Consider the following 19,168-nt stretch of genomic DNA (forward strand, 5'->3'; position numbering starts at 1 on the left):
TCTGAAGCTGCTATGGAGAGAGGGGTCAAGACTCGTTTTTTAAGAAGCGGGTGGATTACAGTGTTCTTAAAGTAAGCAGGGACCTGACCAGAAACCAGAGAAGCATTAATTATAGAGAGCACGCTGGGACCGATGGAGTGAACCCCAGGGCAGCTGAGGCTACTTCGTAGCTCATCCCCACCAGTGTGTGAATGGGTTGTGTTGTGAAGCACCTTGGGGGGTTGGAGAATCCTAAGAAGGCCCTATACACATGCCATTTACCGTTTTGGCTGCTTAGCCAACTGTTTGGCCATCTCACTGCTGATGCCCACCATTTGAGTTAGTTGATGAACCTGCATTTCCTTTTTAAGCTCATTACCAGATGTTCTGCTGTAACTTCTGTATTATATCTCTTGGTGAGCTCCTGGTGTGAAACTGTAGCTTCCTTCAGGCAGGGGTGCCACTCCTGGTCCTGGAGGGTTGGTATCCAGCATGTTCTAGTGGTTTCTCACTGGTTGAATCACCTGTAAGTAAAACATACAGTCCGCTCCAGGACTTCACACCAACTTGCTGCTATACTTCTGCTTCATCCTTCCTCACTCATGGTCTCTGCTGGACTGATGAAGACCATCTATTGATGGACTGATGGATCCATTAGTGCTCAGAGTGGGATGTGAGGGAAAGCTGATTAGCTGTGGTGGCCATCTTGAATTGGGTTGGCTCCAACAGCTGATCAGAACTTTCTGGGGGTTTGGTTCAAGTCCATCCAGGAGGATTTCAGCTAAAACAAAGTCAAAAACATTAGGAGTCACTCACATCTGAGAGGTTTCTGGTGCCACTCCAAGGACACTTGGTTGGGAATGGAACTCTCAACCTTCAACCTGATTGAATCTTCAGATAAAAACCCAGTCTGACTTCCAGCAGCACAAACGTTTATCAATAAAAATGATTTACAATTTCTGTTGGCTGGAGGAGGATTTTCTTCCCAGAGAAGCTCAAAGCTGATGTTTGGATCCGAGTCATTCCTCTGACAAAGACGGATTGTGTTTGAGCTCCAGCTTTTTCTCTGTCGTGTCATTCCTTCAGTCTCAGCTTTGCACCATGTCACATTTAGGAACGCTTTTGGCAGTAGAAGGAAATTTCATGTTTCCCTTCAAATTAAAGTCAACATTGGAGCCATATTTAGGGAAAACAAGGCTTTGTGTTCCTTTGCTGCTACCGTCCAGTCCTCTAATTTCCCCTCACACAGCCTCTGGAGGTGAAGAATATCGGAATAAAGGCTGCATGGAGAACTCATAAAGGATGCATTCAGGATCAACTGGCAGCAGGACAATTCAAGCTGATCTCCACTTTTTATGAACAGATTAGGAAACCTCTTGGATTAGAGAAGTGAGAGAGGTCCAAGGGCCAAGAAAACATCTGCACTGAAAGAGTCTTCTGTTCCTGCAGGGGTTACATCCAGGATTGGGTCATTCTGACAACTTTCTTCATCTGAAACGGGACATTGGGTCTAAAACTGCTGAAGAGCTCAGCAAATGCAGCAGGAACAGAAACTTTACATTGTGCTTTAAAGCTTCCAGATGCTTTCGGCCTGTTTCTGAATGTCCATGAAATTTTAGTCCACCTGGCGCTGGTTCAGAAACGCCTCCACAGCATTTCACCTCCCATCTTTACACCATCCCTCCTCCCGATTTTCCCTAATTCCTCCCTTTTTCTCATCACCAGTTTGTTTCCCACATCCTCCCGGATCCCTCCCCTCGGTCCCATGCTCATGACTCATCATCCCACATGGAAACGTTTTCTCTGATGACCTGGAGGAGGTTGTTTTTACCGCCGTTAACATTTTCATTCCCGGGTCCCGCCGCTTTATAAAAATGGAACCAAGCTTAGTCTGATGAAGGTTTTATGCCTTATGTGATGCAGTAACACAAGTGCTTACAGGCACTGGGACGACACCACGAGCTGGTGGAGGTTGCCCCCTACGGACTCTGCAGCAGGCTGCACCCTGACAGCCGTTTCTTAGACTGGGAGGATTGTTTTGAGTCTCCACCACTAAAAACATGATGAACTCACCCCTGAAACAATCTAATTCGCTGACATTCTGGTTTTGAAGGGTCTGTTTGTGTACAACAGGTCACTTTCTATCATGATGCATTCACTGAGTGTCAGAACGTTCTGGGTTCCTTTGTGCAAGTATAAAATAAATGATCTAATTCTGATCAGAAACGGCAACTTCATTAGCCAGGAAAGATAATAAAAAGTCTGAAGTTCCAGTTTGTCACTGAATGCACAGCGAGGAGCAACCAGTGACCATTTGACTACATTCTCAGACATAACAGAGGTCATCCTGACTGACCTCTGTGCTATAAAACATGTTTCTCCAAAGCCATGAAATGGTTAATGAGTCAGCGTCTTTCCTCGGGCCGAACTCAAACTTCACTTGAGAGAAAACGTTCCTAAAACAGAAATTGGCACCAATCAGCAGAGATGCAACAAAGGAAAACCGGAGCCGATTAAAGTGCAGTTTAGCACTGAGTCAGTTTTCTGAGCTGTGTTGAGTAAAGGAGGAGATTTATAGAAATGGAAGGTTAAATAAACACAAGTCAGTGTACCGCCCCACGGAACTGCAGCTCTATGACATCACGTCAGAGGAATGTGTGATTTAGTGAAGCAGTCGCTTTTTAAGTACCTGGAAAACATAACATGTGCTCCAGACCCAGAGCAGCCTCCTAAAGCACCATGTTGTTATTTTCACTTAAGCTGAATTTCATTTAAAAGAGGAGCAGAGAGACAGATTTTCTGCTCTTTGATTCTTCTGTTTGGGAGAACTGCAGGAATCCGTCTGGCGGCTCGGAGCAAACAGAGCAGGAGAGAAAATCTGAAGCAGTGATCTCAGCCACTTCAAACGCAGCAGCAGGCCAGACTGGAAACATCAGAAAGAGTTCTGCAATGTGGAGCAGCTCGCATGTAAGAAGCGAGCAACTCAGCAAACGAAGGCTATTTCTGTAGCAGCAGCTGAAACGTGTTAGCGCTCTGGTGGGACCAATCCGAACAGTTCAGAGTTAGGAGCAACGCTCTGAAGGTCAAATAGAATAAACTACAGGCTGCGTCTCAAACCTTCGTGCTTTTCTGACTTTCAGTCTTTTAAATCTCTGTTTTTTATTGTGTTATTTGTTCAGATGCTAAAAAGTGTTTGCTGTCGTATGACAAATGAAACCGTTTCCACTGGCGGGAAGGACAGAGATGAGATTGTGAAAAAATCATTTGAGTTTTTCAAACCTGCAGAAATTAAATCTGCAGGCTTGACTCCACTTTTTTGCTATGTTGAATAAAAAAGAGGAGTGGAAGCTGCTTGTTTTTAAACAGTAAACCAGCAGATTTGAGGCCAGGATTGTTTTTTGTGGGTTTGAAGCTGAAGAGCAGTGAAGGAAACAGGAAGTGGTCAGAAAGGTTTGACCTGCTGCTGGAGCTGAAGCAGTAAAAGTTCCCAGATCACAGCTCGGCTCCACTGGACCAGGAGGCTGATTTAGTATCGACTCAGGACTTTCTCATTAGCTTGTTTCATGATGGCCTCAAAAACAGTCTGGGCAGAAAGGAAGTGGAAGAATGAACGTCGCCAGTGCAAAAGCCAACATTCCCTCTGTGGTTTGTGCCCTAAAAGTGCAGAGGAATGCTTTGATGTGAGCAGCTATCTCGTTCACGTCTGCTCCCACAAACAAACGTGCTGCTAAACTCAGGAGGATGTTTGCAGTCATCTCTTGATTTAAAATGATTCGTTTTTGATTTGGACCCCTGAAGACGGTTGTTTCTAAAACCACAGAATCATAATGGTCAGCACTACCAAAATAAAAGTCTAGAATTGCTTGGAGCATTTTAAACCCGTCAGTTTGTACCGGACGTTTGCTCAGTCTCTTTTACTCATGTTGTACAGCGCTTTGTGATTTATATCTGTGAAAGGCGCTATATAAATAAACTTTACTTACTTACTTAAACCAACTGAATAATGATAGATTTTACTGTCAATAAGCTGCAGCAGCCAGTTGAGCTGACTCCAACAGTTAGTCAGTTGTGAAGAAAAAGATTGAGTAAAGATTAAAGTCAGACCCCCTGGTGCTCCATCCTCTCCAGTTACTGGCCTTTCTGTAGTTCAAACCATAAATAATGAGATGTGGGGCTTGGGTTGTCTCCTGCTGCAGCAGAGGAACCGGTACAGGCTCCTCAACGGGGGGCTCCAACCCTGCTCCTCAGGCGCCCCCACAACCTGCACGTTTTAGTTGTTTCTCTGCCCACACATGGTTCCGCGACTGATTCACCTGTTAAGTGTTTGAGCTGACCAGGGCTGGAGACCCACAAGTCCTTAAAATATGATCTCTGCTTGAGTTTCATAGCTCAGCTACTGTTGAAGTGGATTCTTTTGAGGTATGTGTGTTTGAGACTCATCGTGGAGGGTTAGAGGAAGTTCCGACTCATACCGTGGATGCTGATAATTCCTCTTTAGTTCAGGAAATGTCTACTTTTCCCCAGATTTCAGTTCATTTGAGATCGTTTTGACCCGTACAGGGATGGAACCGGTGACCCATCAACACCGCGCTCCAACCAGCTCAGCTGATTGGCCGGTGGTCAGCCTGGCTTCAGGTGTTGCTGTTGTAGATTATAAAGGATTCTTCCAAGCATGGTTTCCCACGTGACCCAGCTGTGTCTGAGTTCAGATCTGGAGGCAAGCTGCTGTAAAACATGTCTCAACACGAGTGACTTCCTATTTGTGAGAACAGCACAGACAGATCCTGGATCAGATCTGCTGTTAGAATCAAACGGATTTATACCAGGAGATAAACGAGAAAACATTTTACTTATCGTATTTCTAAGAAGGATCCATGCAGAAGGAAATCGTCCGCATTTAAATGTGCGATTATAAAAACATATCAGGCGGTAACTAGAGTTATGAACACTAAACCACATCTTCTCCCAGCTCTGACACGATGCTTACAAACGGTCTGAAGAGGACTAAAAATACAGATTTTCCTTCTATGTGGCAGTGATGAGCAGCCGGTGGCCAGATGTATTTACACCAATGCTTCATCAGATTTTGTTTTATAATTAGCTCCAATATCCACTTACCAACACATTTATGGCCTTGTATGTGACTCATTTGTGTCAGTGAAGTCAACGTGCTGAGCCGAGCGAGACACGACCAGTCAGTGGTTAGAAACAGCAGAATATTTATTCATCAACAGCAACTTAAATACGAGGTCAGGAAGGACTCCTGCTAACTTTTAGCTGCTGAACCTGAATAAAGCATTTGTGAGGGACGAGTTTATTATGCTGGAAACAAAAACAGTCAGAAACACTTTGAGCTCAGACCCAAATGTACACATCATGACAAGAGGGAGAGGAGAAAAACGAGTCTCCGACTCGATAAACTCCAAGTGAACCAGAACATTCTCCACCGGGAGAGCCAGGTCTTTCAGGATGGACCAAGAGTCCGTCCAAACCCGTCTTCTTCGGTACCAAACAGGTGAAACTCTGCAGCTGAAGCTTCAGTTCTCCAGGAAGGCCACATAGTCGGTGAGTCTGGCCAACTGCTGCTCGTTTGGAACCAGGGCGACCGGAGGAGGATCTGTTGGAACAGACGGAGGTGGAGGGGTGATAACATCCCATCGCTCTTTGGTTTCAACTCTGCAGCCACGGCCCACATGTTCAGGCTCCAGTTACAACCAGCCGTTTAACCTGTCTGGTACCACACGGGCAGGCAGGGACCTCACATAGAAAACCACAGAGCACGCTAGAGGCAGCGCTAAAAACACGCCACTAAGAGATCAGCTGGGATCTAAATAAAGTCTAAATGTTAAACAAACTATCAAAAATGTCTAAAGTCTGATTTAAAAAATTGTAAAAATATGAGAAATAAAAAACTTATTGTGAGGAAAATAAATGTCAAAATAAAAGTTTTAAAAAAGTGAAATAAAACAGGAAAGATGCAACAACCTACAAATCCCAGAATGCCTTTTGTGAAAGAACTACGGTCTCACAAGTCCTACTCACACACAGAAGGAGATTGTGACATCAAACCTTTCACAAAATAAGGTTGCTGTGTAACAAAGAAATTCTTTAAGCTCAAACGCTAACTTCCATCTTTAGCCGTAAAAAACTTCCCAGAATTCCTCGCAGCAGTTTTACCTACAAACCTTTTCTATAAACTATAAAGCTGGGGTATTCAATTCTACGCCTCGAAGGGCAGTACCGGCACGTTTTAGTGCTCGGTCACGTGCTCGGTCAGGGTTGGCTGATTCAGTGCTTGAATCACCTGCAGCAGCTCATCAGGCTCTGCAGAAGCCTGTTAATCACCTGCCGACTGGAATCAGGTGTGTTGGAGCAGAGTTACATGAGGGAGAATTTGCGCGTTTCGAGCGTTATCCGTTCTTTCATAAATCGTTGTTGAATTGTGATCAGAAGCTTTTCCAGTTCGTGCCTCACTTTTTTTACAGCAAGGGCCCAAAACGATCTCCTAACACATGGATGTTCTGCTTCCTGATCACGTGACGTGTGACGTATGCAGATGAAGATCAGCTTTAGAGCTGAGATGTTTGTTCTCACGGTGCGGGGGCTCGTCCTGATGCCCACACAGTATTGGCAGTGAATGAGTTAAATTTGATTATAACAATTTATTTTGAAACTGAAAATCAAAGTCAAAATTTTCTTGGAGACTGTGTGTGTGCATGTGTGTGTGAGTGCATGCGTGTGTATGTGTGTGTGCATGCGTGTGTGTATGTGTTTGTGTGCGTGTGTGTGCATGCATGTGTATGTGTGTGCGCATGTGTTTGTGTGTGCATGTGTGTGCGTGTGTGTGTGTGCGTGTATGTGTGCATGCGTGTGTGTGTTTGTGTACACATGTGTGTGCGTGTGTGTGTTTATGTGTGTGTGCGTGCGTGTGTATGTGTACACACACGTGTGTGTGTAACCTGTGTATGTACATGACTAATTCCTCCTCCCTACACCCTAGTGAGGACGAATCCGTCTAACTTCTAACAGTTTTTAAATCTTGATAAATTATCTGAACTAGGAGACAAAATGTTGGAAAGTTCTGAAAAATTAAACATTCTAAAGGGAAAAATCCATAAATCTCTCACAAGGATTACAAGGGAGAAGAAGACAGATTGACTAAGACAGCAGCGCCCCCTACCTGGCTTCTTGGGCATGACCATCCTGGTGGTGGGATCTGCCTGCCAGCCTTGACTCAACACTCCTTCACAAAGAAAACATCAGTAAACAGAATTAAACACACGTGTGGATCACTGTTAAAACAACACAGGTGTAAACATGAGCTCACCTTTTACTGCCTCATCCACCGAGTAGCCCACGAAGGCAGCGAAGTCCTCCACAGCAATGGACGTGTACGCCTGAGCCACCAGGCTGTACGCCCGCTGCCGTGTGCTCTCTGCAGACAAACACGGGTGTCAGTGGGGTGCATATGGATGACACATGAGGTAAATCTGTGTTCTGGGTCTGTTCAAACAGCAAAAAGAACACAAAGCATGATGTATAACAGGAAGAGACGGTGGCTGGAGCGTCTGAACACGTCCTTCACACATCCAGTCGTGTAAACATCTGCTGAAGAGTCGTTCATCAGGAGACAGCAGCGATCATCGGGGTTCACTTTGTTTTCATTTAGACAAATAAATAAGAATCAATAAGATAATCTTCCTGTTTACTCTCCATCATTGTTGTTGTTAGCCTCAAGGGCAACATGCCGATTATCACTTGTAAGTCGCTTTGGACAAAAGCATCTGCTAAATACATAAACATAAACATCATAATGAACTTTGAATCCAAATGGAAAATGTTCCTTTTCCTTGCAGTTCTGCGTCTCCAACAGAGACCGACTGTGCAGGAATAACATTATTCACAGCGGGTTCCTCCTGAATTATTTAAGTGAATAAATTAGTTACGAAAGTTGAGCATCTCCTCCTCTAACGTGAGTATCCAAAAGCCGAGCCGACGTTCCCATCGGAGCTGCATCTCCAGGGTTTCGGACTGCAGCGAGTGACCGTGATGAACTTCACACAAACCCAGGTTCTAAATAAATCCTGTTCAGGCAGAACAAACGGCCTTATCGGGCAGCAACCTGCAAACCGACCCGTTTATCTGTCAGACGGTGAGATTACAGGGAGTGATGGGGTCTCACACCAACACATGTTGACGTGTACTGGCTGCTGCTCCAGCAGCTATCACATAAACGCCTCAGGGTTGTGTCCTCTCAGGCTTTATAACCTAGCAACTGCTGATTGTGTACCAACAGTCTGCTGAAGCGGTTAGCGGCGGTAACAATAACATTTGGGATGAGGAGAGACAGCTGTGCAGGGGAAGGCCAGAACGTTTGTTAGGAATTTTAACCCTGATGTCCAAGTGGTTCCTGTCCTCCATGTTTGCTCCAAAAGCAGCAGAAAGATTATGCCGATTAACCGTTTTGCTCACGACTCAGACTTTTGTACGTATCTGAGTCGGTTCAGTCTGTTGGACTATGGCAGAAATGTGAATGAAGAACTTCCAGTATGGCGGAGAGGCGAGAGGCTGTGTAATCCTTCGGCTCCGAGCAGGGTTCAACACTCCCCCAACAATTACCATTTTGGATGGGCAAACCATAGTATGGAAGGGGGAGCTAAAAGAAAGGCAAGAGGAAACATGCAAAACAAGATGCATAAACAAGCCTCTCCATCGGGAAAAGGTGAACCAGACAAGGCTAACGACAGTAAGCTAACCAAATCCGAAAGCATGGATGCTATTAGAGCGAGCATTATTGTTGAAGTCAAAGAAACACGGGCAGACGTCCAAAAAGAAGTCGGCGCCGTATCAGGGTTACTGAAAAAAGACTGACAAAACAGAACTTAAGGAAGAAATGAATGGAAAACTAAACATGATATCAACCGACTTAAAGGAAATGTCTCAAAGAGTGGAGGAGGCAGAGATGAGAACAACCGAAACAGAGGAATTTTGTGTGGATCTCCACGAAATCCTCACTCAAGCATTAGATACCCAAGAACTACTCCAGATTAAAATCTCGGACCTAGAGGCGAGGTCGCGCAGAAACAATATTCGGATACATTGCGTGCTGGAGGGGGCAGAAGGAACAAACATCTCCGCCTTCATCAACTCCTTCATAAAAACAGCGTTGGGACTGTGAGATACACACTTGGGGATACAGCGATGTCACTGATCCCTGGGACCACAACCTCCCCCGACGCAACCCAAGATCCATTATCGTTTGCTTTCTGGAGTATAAAACTAAAGAAATGGTACTACGCACAGCATGGGGAAAAAAAGAGATCGAGCACAATGAGAAAATAATCTTTTTTGAACAAGACCATACAACAGAGGTGCTGGCGAAGAGGAAGGCATGGAAGAAGACGTGCGTAATCAGATCCTCTACCCGGTGCGTCTGCGAGTCTACTATGCATCAGGCCCAGTAACCTACAAGGACATACTCGATGCTACAGCAGACATGGAAAGAAGAGGGATACTGGAATCCACCGATCAGCTCCCACTTCCGAGTGGTACATATCCTTCGGACAGGTTTTAACACCTTTATTATGTCAATGCTTCAACCACGTACCAGAGGGAGGAACGCCTCCGGCATCCTGGAAATACGCCCTGATATCAGTGATATTTAAACAGGGGAAGGAAAAGTCAGAATGCAGCTCGTATCGTCCCATCTCTATATTAAATTTAGATTATAAAATATTTGCTTCGTTCTTATCTAAACATCTAGAAAATATCTTACCTCGGCTCATAGATACGGATCAAACAGGCTTTCTTAAAAGTAGACAAACCCACGACAACGTGAAAAGAGCCTTTCAAAATATTCATTACATAAAAAATACTAAGGCAGAAAAGGCCTTCGATTCAGTTGGATGGGAATTTCTATTCGATGTACTCAAGAGATTTGGATTTAATAATCAAATAATGGGCTGCCTCAAAAATGTATATAACTCACCGGTAGCTAGGATAAAGATAAACGGAGACCAATCCAAGCCCTTCCCTTTGGAAAGAGGATGCAGACAAGGATGTCCCTTAAGTCCGGCCCTGTTTGCACTATACACTGAACCCCTCGCACAGTCCATTCGAGACTGTGAGGAAATTGCAGGGGTATCCATCCTGAACGACAATATAAAATTTGTTTAAATGCAATCCCAGACCAGAGCATACCAGCTCTAATACAAACACTCAAGATGTTTGGCAGTCACTCAGGCTATAAATTAAACCTCCATAAAGCACAGATCTTAACCTTTAATTATAAACCACATAAACACATTTTTAAACTTTTTAAGGGCAATTGGAACAATAAAGTTATAAAATACATTGGGATTTAATCCCCCCCCCCCCCCCCCCCCATGATAGACAGCATTGAAGCTAGTTTATCCAGATGGCAACTGTTACCATTAAACATGTACCATAGGATTGACCTAATAAAAATGACAATATTACCAAAACTACTCTTTCTATTTTTAGCACTACCAGTAGAAATCCCCCCTGTCCAATTTGCAAAATGGAATAGAATGATTCTGAAATTTATTTGGGGAAAACTGAGACCAAGGACCAGAGCGGAAACCTCGAAGCTGCCCAAAAATAAAGGCGGACTAGCAGTCATCCTTAGAAAGTTATTACGAAGCTGCTCAGCTGAAAACTTTTCTAGCTTGTTGTGATCCAAACAATGATGCTAAATGGAAAGACATAGTTCAAAAAGAAACACACCTTCCTCTGTCTGCCATGGCAGGTGACAGATTAATAATACAGTCATTAATGAATAAGAATCCAAATCTGATAAAAGTGCCACTCACCATCTGGCTGAAAAAATTTAAAAATGGCAAAATTGAGACAGACACAAAAATATTACGTTGTCCAGCTTATGACTCAAATTTTCTACCCACAAAATTAGATTCAAGATTTAAATTGTGGGCTGAGCAGGGCGTCACAGCCTATTGGAAAATAACAACAGATCGAGGGTTAAATAGCTTTCAACAGATGGTAACAAACTATAATTTAGAGAAATTAGACTTTTATTAGATACCTCCAAATTAGACATTATTATGAACATAACTTGAAAATCAATGAAATTCATCTTCTCGTCAAAACTTTTATCGAAACAGGTAAAGGAAATCTTAACCGAAAACAAATTTCAACAGTTTTCTCTATTTTAATGATGGAAAAAAGAAATTCTACAACATATATCAAACTCAAATGGGAAACAGATGCTAACTTAACACTGTCAGACGCTGACTGGTCTAACATATGCAACACTGTTAGAACTACTACCTGTTCAGAGGAATGGAGGGAATTTTCCTGGAGGAATACTATGAGATTTTTCATTACTCCTAAAATAAAGGAACTCCAAAGCAAAAATACTTCACTCGGGAGATGCAGGAGAGAATGTGGCTAATCTCCAGTAGACCACTTTCACATCTTCTGGGCATGTCCAAGGATAACTGCATTTTGGAAAGAGGTGATTGCCGAAATCAAACGGGTTGTAAATCTTAAACTGTCAGAGGGTTTTGACGTTTTTTACCAGGGGAATATCCCATCAGATGTTGGAAAAAGACAGATACCTCTTACAGATACTACAAGCAGCCTGCAAGAAACCTATTACCCGTAAGTGGTTAAATAAGACTGGGCGTACCACACGGGACTGGAAGAAAATAGTCCAACACATCCAAAACATGGAACGTATTACATTTTCATTAAGATTATCCAGGGATACATATAAAAAATACTGGGATGAATGGGAGAAATTCTGTCTAATTAAAATCCATCAGACTCAAAATAAGGAGCCCCCCCCCCACCCCCCCACCCCCCCCCCCTTACTTTCCTCTAATCTTTGATCCTTCCCCTTACCCATAGTGCACTGCAGCAGAAACAGCTGATCCCAGCTGTCAGTGCGCTGGTGGAGGACTGACCCGGTAAGACCGGACCATGGACTCTCTCTCCACCAGGGCCTGACCCTGAGGAGGAGGTCACTTTCAGGGGATTTTGAGGCCTGGGGAATATTTTTACCTCCCCGGCCTTTTGGCTGAGTGGAGATGGATCGTCTGACAGCTGGTCGGTCCTTTTCTTAGCGCAGCCTCTCTGACACTTCAACGTTGGGTCGGAGGTGCTGAGCAAGATATCCATGAGTGGGCGTTTATGGAGCAGAAACAGGACCTGTCCTGTCTTCCTGCACGCTCTATTCCTGGTTCGCTCTCACCTCTTAAAAATAGCTCTGACTTCTCACCAGCAAAGGCAAAGCAGAGCGAAGAGCACGGGCGCTTTTTAAAAATCCAGAAACGAGAGCCAGGTCACGTTTCAGGGGAAGCACGTTAAAGAAGATCCTAACAGCAGCTTCTGTTAAGAGTCCCAGCGGAACCATGTTGGAAATGAAGTAAACAGTGATGCAAACTGGGGAACAAATCATGCAACTTTATTTCAAGTATCAGTAAATACAGATCAGGTTATGGTTACATCAACAGAACGTGACAAAGAACAAAATGTTAGAACGCTAAACTCCTTCCATTAAACTGGCTTTGAGATACAAAAGTATAAAAAAGTTAACAAAACAATAATAAATATTGCACTGATAGAATCCAGCAGAGTCCTTCTGATGAACACCAACGAAACATCGTCTAAAGCCTGTTTCTAACCACGTCTTACTCCTCTTCTTCCTCTGCATCCTCAAACTCTTCATCATCACCAGCACCAAAGTCCATCTTTGCTAGGACCGCTTCCACGTGTTCTGTTGACAAGGTGAAGTGGTCCATCTTCTCGAAGCCTGGCTCGGGCCTCTCTTCGCCCAGCGAAGCCTTGGCAGCGTCTTTGGTCTTTGTGATGAGGCCTTTGGACGCCAACAGGAATTCTGCGGCTCCGCTCTGCTCCAAAGCCCTTACGGCCGTATCCGTCAGCTCTGTGCTCGCCTGCAGCCGCTCACCGTATCGCTGGGCCAGAGCTCGCAGCGCCGCCACCTTCTCATCCTGCTCTTTTCCAATCTGCTCCAGTAGAATGCCCTTGCGCTCTTCCAGGATGGCGTACAGGAGGTCAAAGCGCTCAGCTAGCCCTTGTTTAGCCCGCTGAGCATTCTCCTGGACGACACGGCAGGTGTCTTCCATCTGGCTGAGCAGGGCCTGCAGACGGCTGTTGCTGGATACCAGGTTATCGATGGCATTGCTCAGTTCACTTTTCTGGGTTTGGTAGATGTTCGGTAGTGGCGCCACCTCGCAGTCTTTATGCTGGCCAAACACTTTGCACATGGAGCAGGTGGGAACCTGGCAGGTCACACAGTAGATGTTGATTCTCTCGTCGTCGTGCTCTTGGCACATGGGCTCTTTGCATTCTTTAGGCTTCAGCGTTTCTGTGCTGTCGTTTTTACCTTCCTGCTGCTGCTTATAGAGGTCTATAATGTTTTCCACCAACAGGTTGCGCTGGAGGCCGTGAACGCCATGTCGGTCGAGGACGACCTCGAAGCGGCAGGTGGGACAGCGGAAGACGCCACCGGAGAATCGGTACGGGTTGCGCGAGTCGTAGAGGTCGCTGGCGCAGCTACGGCACAGGTTGTGCTGGCAGGGCAGGATCACCACCGGCTTGGTGAACATGTCCAGGCAGATGGGACAGCTCAGCTGCTTCTCCAGGCTGTCCATGGGGCTGGGGGGTCGAACCAAAGACCCAGACCTCTGGACGTCCATAGTGCAACAGTCTCTGTCCTTAAACTTGACTAAAAAGTTTCCAAAGTCTCAGAGAGAGAAACTTGAAGACAAATCGCTTCAAAAACCCGTAGAGCAGACTGGAAGACGTTGTCCTCAAAGTGAAGTCAGCTGTAGAATGTTGGTGTCTATTCTGGAGGAGAGCTCAGCACTCCGTCCTTTATACCAGTCCTCACAGCTGGTGACACCTGATCCGTTTCCACCAGCGGGAGCAAACATTCCTGCCTGCTTGTCCGGCTTGGGACCTTTTCACAGAAATGACCCCCTCCTCCCTGGATGTCACATGTCCCAGTGGGCACCGCACTGCGTTCCGTCCAACGGAGACTGAAATGGTGGATGGATCTGAGACAAACAGGGTGCATGTGATCGGTTCTGAGGGAGGGAAGTCAGCCCCGCCGGTAAACAAGCGAGCATCAACATCGTGTTTTTTCACAACATCGTTTCATCGTCCGGCTCTCGTGTCTGTTTTAGTTTTTGTTCCTAGAAAAAGCTTTTAGGACATTCTGACCTGTTGTTTTCTCATGTAAATATTATTCATCTTCCTGTATTTATTTATTTGTGACTTTTTATCGAGAAAAGTGAAAAATCTGAGCTGCTCGACGATAACGGTTTGTGTCATCTACGTCGATTTCCTGTGGTTGATAAAACAAATCAAATCTGTTTTTACTGTTTCCAGTTTTTTTAATTATTTATGAATGCATTAATTTAGCTCATCTGATGTTTAATCACAAAATATTCTAATGAGATTAAAAAACGAAGCAGAATTAAAATAAGAAACTTGAAATGATTCATTATTTAGGTTTTAACTGTGATTAGATGCTGATATAGTTCAGGAGACATCTTTGAAGCTTATTTAGGAAAAAAGTAAACAATAAATGTGGGTAAAATACACAACAATAATGTTAATTATGAAAAAAGGGAAAAGAACAAGTTTTAATAGTTTTGAAAATCTAAATTAAAAGTGTTTATGAGGATAAATTAAAAGGGAATAAATGATATCAGAATGAATTAAAGGAGGAATAAAGTGGCATCTGGGTTACATCATCCAGCAGGTGCCATCAGGAGTTACCAAACTGTTTATGACAGAGTTCATCAGCAGATCAACATCAGGAGAAGTTATTCTTATCTCTTGCACAACCGTCACACGACTGTGAGAAGGAGGCAAATCAAATGATCGGAGGGGGAATCTTTAAATGTTGGAGGAGGAGATCAGAGCAGAGGTGAGGCGTGATGTTCCCAGATATAAATCTGAAATGTTTACAACACGTCAGTTACCTCGAAGGGCCTCCATGACTGGAAGAATGTTCTCCGACCACTGGTGAGCTGCGATGGCCGTGTAGATTCCTGGAAAATCTCTCTGCCAAATGTGCTGGCCGACAGCCCAAATGGCTGCTAGCTCAGGGTTAGCCTGCGAGCAGCAAGACAGAAAAGCATCTCAGAAGGCTTCAGTCGATGGGGCAGACGCTCTCAGGCCGCTGGGAGAGCTCCCACCTCCTGCATACTTTAGTTTCTGCAACAGTGGCAGCTCAAGTCCTTCTGTGTTCGAGTTTTCTGTGCAGATCAGAGTCAGAAACTGATCCAAACAAAAAAACACTGTTTGCATTTCAGCATCACTACAAATAAAATGGATTCAGCAGAAAATACCATCAGCTGGTGAATCTGTTGGATTATACTGAAGTGAAATGTGTAATAATCTGGAGTATCGGTTGCTGAAAGAGCAGGAAACTTTACGGACACGCCATGTAGGAGAATTAAAATCTGACATTAATGTGAAACACAAATTTAAAGCAGGAGGTTTTAAAATGTTTCAGTGGGAAGCAGAGATGTGTTTAAAACACCAACTCACAGATTTTATCGCCTGGGGTATCCTCTTCCAGAGATACCGGCCGTTGTTCCTGTTGGACCATAATCAGCTCAGGTGAGTCCACAAACACCAGCAAACATTTTCAACAACAGAAAAGATCAGAAATCTGCCCGACATGAACCTGGGATCACATCTCCGCTCATAAATGTGACAAAATCCAGCAACAGCAGAAAGACTGACCCAGATCCTGATGACAGAATCAGAAACTAGTAAACAACTGGGGAGTCAGATGCTCTTCTGCCTCCAGAGCCATTTACTGATACTTTTATACTAAAAACAAATATCAACATTTAATTACTTTCATGTTTAATATTTTACTGAGAAAGTAAACAAAAAATGCTATTTCACACTTAAAAATGTGTTTTTTACATATTCACTCCTAAGGTTGAACAATTCTGTTAAGAGTTAAAATAGTTTATTGGATAAAATGCATGAATTAATTTTTGCTCAGAGAAAAGGATAAAGGGAGGTGGGGGTGCAGACCTCCCTCACCCCAGTGACACCCTCCACCTAACCCAGGGGATCCTAAGGTGCTATCGGTCCACAGATGAAGTTCCTCCAGACAGTTCTGGGTTGGCCTCACAGTGTTTGGAAACCCTCCACAGAGACGTGATCATTAATCCACCTCATCATCCGTTGATGAGGAGCTGCAGCAGCTCTACTTGTAGCTCCCTCAGCTCACCTCTAAGGCTCAAAGCTTGTGCAGGATGCTGATTTGGGCTGTTTGTGTCCAGGATCTTATATCTCATGACCACAGGTGTGGATTGGGACCTGATTGGACTAGTAAATCCAATCCTTCAACACTACAGCAGATCACATCTCACTCCTCTCTGCCGCCGACAAGCTCTGATCCAACAAAACACAACTTGACCCTCGAAGGGTCAAGAAATTTCCCTTATTTTAGTCATTATAATAAAATCCATTTAATTTTCACCCACATTCATCCATCTGCAGCAGATAAGCTGATGTTTAAATAAAAGACATCCCTTTAGATCGAATCCATCCTCTGAAGAAACCCACAGACGGACTTACATGTCGTTGTTGAGCAGGTACAGAGCCAGCAGCTGCGCGTACACCTGCGGTGTCGCGACGCCCCCTGGAGCCTGGTGGGAATAATGCAGGCACGTTGACAGATAAAACTCTACTAAACTTATTATCAGCGTCACTTAAAGAGAAGGAACGTTTGTTTTCCGGTACTTAGTTTTAGCGCAGACTTTCAGCAAAGGGGTTGTCGTTAGCTTCCGCTAACAGGACGGGACACGGGGACAGGACAGCTGCCGTTAAAGAAGCTCCCGTTAAAGTTAACCTGCTAGCCTAAAGGCAGTTAGTTTAGTAGAGTCGATGACAGGCCAACAAAAACAAACCTGATAAATCTGAGCAGTAGCTCGTCAGGCTAACTCTGACAAGCTACTAAACAAGCTAACGGAGTAAAACTCTGAATTAACTCTCAGTTCCTCCTGTAGAGACATTTATTTAAACGTGGTATAATCAGAGCTACCGTGTCTGCGTTAATAGTCTCACTGTCTTCGGATGCCAAGGCATCCTTCACTTTCTCAGCTGCTCCGCTAACGGATTAAAACATCACAACAACTCCGTGACAAACAAGGACTGTGTCACATAATAAAGATCCACGCGGAAATAAAATGTTTATCCGTTTACCTCCAGCTCCTGAGCTTCAGACTGCTCTAATAATTTATCAAACTGTTCCTCCATAGTTACAGCAGCAGGCATGATGATGCTGACGGGCTTCCGGTGAGCTTAAAAGCGGATTAAAGATAACGGCTCGGCACGCTGGCGCCCCCCAGCGGCACGGAAGGGAAACAAAGAACATGATATTATTATTATTATTATTATTATTACTATTATTATTATTATTATTGTTGTTGTTGTTGTTATTAGGTTGCTGTTGTTGTATAAAAGCAGCTATTTGCCTAAAGCTGTGTCTTCTGCCTCTCATGAAGTTTGTTGTCACTTGTCAGTGACTGATTCTGCATCTTGGGGGGGGCTGAAAGACAGTGTAGAAAGAAAAGCACTTTTTTTTGTAAAGGCCAAAGATCTCAATGTTTACTTTTGCAAGAGACTCATTCGGCTGATGTGGAAGAAGCTTTTTGAACTAATCAATGGGGAGACAAGATCTTTTTTTAGCCATGGCTCCAATCGTTCAGTTGGCGTGGCAATATGTTTGAATAAGTGCCCCAGAGAAGTTTTAACACATAGAGATGATGGAGATGGTCACCGGCTTGCAGTGGTTTTGAAGGTAGAAAGTCTGTTTCTTATTATAACATTTATGGATATGACAATGATGGACAAAATAAGATACTCATGGGCAGTATAACAAATGTGATATCAGAACTTAGAGTGTTTGATGTTGTTAAAAGCTGTATGACAGAAAACAATTTAACTGATATATGGAGATGTCTACATCCAGGTTTGGAAAGTTATTCATGGTTTAGGTCCAAGAATTGATTATTGGATGGGGTGGGAAGAGATTTTGAGAATTACCTTATGTACTAGTATCTCCAACCCCCAAATTCCACTACCTCCGCTCCGCTCCGGTCCGCCCCCGCCTTCCGCAGCCGCTCGCTTCCGAACTCAACTGGTACCCGCTCTACAACGGCTCCGCTCAGGTGCGGAGACCTGAGGGGGGCAAACAAGCATGCGCGGGATTTTCGAGATCTTGCGATACAGTCCGAGCAATAAACGCGGAAGTTAGATCCAAACCCGAGTCTTTTTTTTATTATTTTTTTTTAATTTAAATCCTTCAATCAAACAGTCAGACATACAAATATGGAAAATAATACAAAAAGATGTAATACATACACAAGAGAGTAAAAGGAAAATAACCAAAATACATAAACAGAAATGAAGTAAACACAAGAGTAATTAAACAAGTACATTAAACAGCGTACAAGTATTCAGAGTTTTAACTGCTTTTTTGTTCTGTACACAAGAACTGGTGGATATATACTGTTCCAGTTCTGCTCTTAGCACAGGAAAAAAGGGTTTTTTATTACAGAGTTTAGATTTATGGATATGGAACTTAGCAACAAATAAAATCAAGTTTATCAGAAAGAGTGCATCGTTATCTTTACCACTGCCTCCAAAACAACCAAAAATGACATTTTTATAGTACAGGGAGAAATCAGGAAGAATGTTGTGAGTTAAGAATGAATTGACGTCTTTCCAAAACTTGTAAGTAAATTCGCACGTCCAGAATAAATGTGAAGTAGTTTCAGAGTGTAAGTTGCAAAATGAACACTTTACATCAATATCCTTCTTAAACCTACTCAAACATACCTTCGTGGGGTAAAACCTGTGTAGAATCTTAAAAGAGATTTCTTTAATTTTGTTAGTCAAAAGAAACTTCTGTGGTAGGGACCAGACTTTTCCCCAGTCTACGTTATGTCCAAACCTGTCCCAATAGACAGTTGCAGGTGAAATAGAGACCAAGTCAGCCTGAAATAAAGATCTTATTTTGGAGTTCGATGTTTTATAGGTAGAAAAACAGACTTTGCCTAGTCGAAGCAGAGTTAGATCCGAAGGTGATGCTGATAACGGAGGACAGACACGAGCAGTCTTAAATAACATACGAAGACCTGAGGGCACA

The 19,168-nt window shown here is 43.8% G+C and overlaps 2 protein-coding genes across 3 annotated transcripts; both read right to left on the reverse strand.

Annotated features, from left to right (window-relative positions):
• Positions 1-5,181: 5,181 nt before the first annotated feature.
• cops8 (COP9 signalosome subunit 8) lies at positions 5,182-18,164 on the reverse strand. 2 transcript variants are annotated; one of them, XM_015941983.3, is made up of 7 exons: positions 18,064-18,164; positions 16,594-16,664; positions 15,544-15,592; positions 14,973-15,105; positions 7,307-7,414; positions 7,160-7,222; positions 5,182-5,596 (listed from the first exon to the last, which is right to left on the reverse strand). In XM_015941983.3, coding segments are annotated over exons 2-7 (435 nt in total). In that variant the 5' UTR covers positions 16,596-16,664; positions 18,064-18,164; the 3' UTR covers positions 5,182-5,516. The 2 variants fall into 2 exon arrangements, with proteins under 2 accessions (XP_015797469.3, XP_015797468.3); XM_015941982.3 differs by lacking the exon at positions 18,064-18,164 and adding an exon at positions 17,221-17,355.
• On the reverse strand, positions 12,404-13,908 carry trim63b (tripartite motif containing 63b). The gene has a single exon (XM_054734836.2). The coding sequence runs from the start codon at positions 13,677-13,679 to the stop codon at positions 12,651-12,653; it is 1,029 nt and encodes a 342-aa protein (XP_054590811.1). The 5' UTR covers positions 13,680-13,908; the 3' UTR covers positions 12,404-12,650.
• Positions 18,165-19,168: the final 1,004 nt, after the last annotated feature.

Source organism: Nothobranchius furzeri, chromosome 7 (genome assembly GCF_043380555.1).
Source record: "Nothobranchius furzeri strain GRZ-AD chromosome 7, NfurGRZ-RIMD1, whole genome shotgun sequence".
NCBI classification, from domain to species: Eukaryota; Metazoa; Chordata; class Actinopteri; order Cyprinodontiformes; family Nothobranchiidae; genus Nothobranchius; species Nothobranchius furzeri.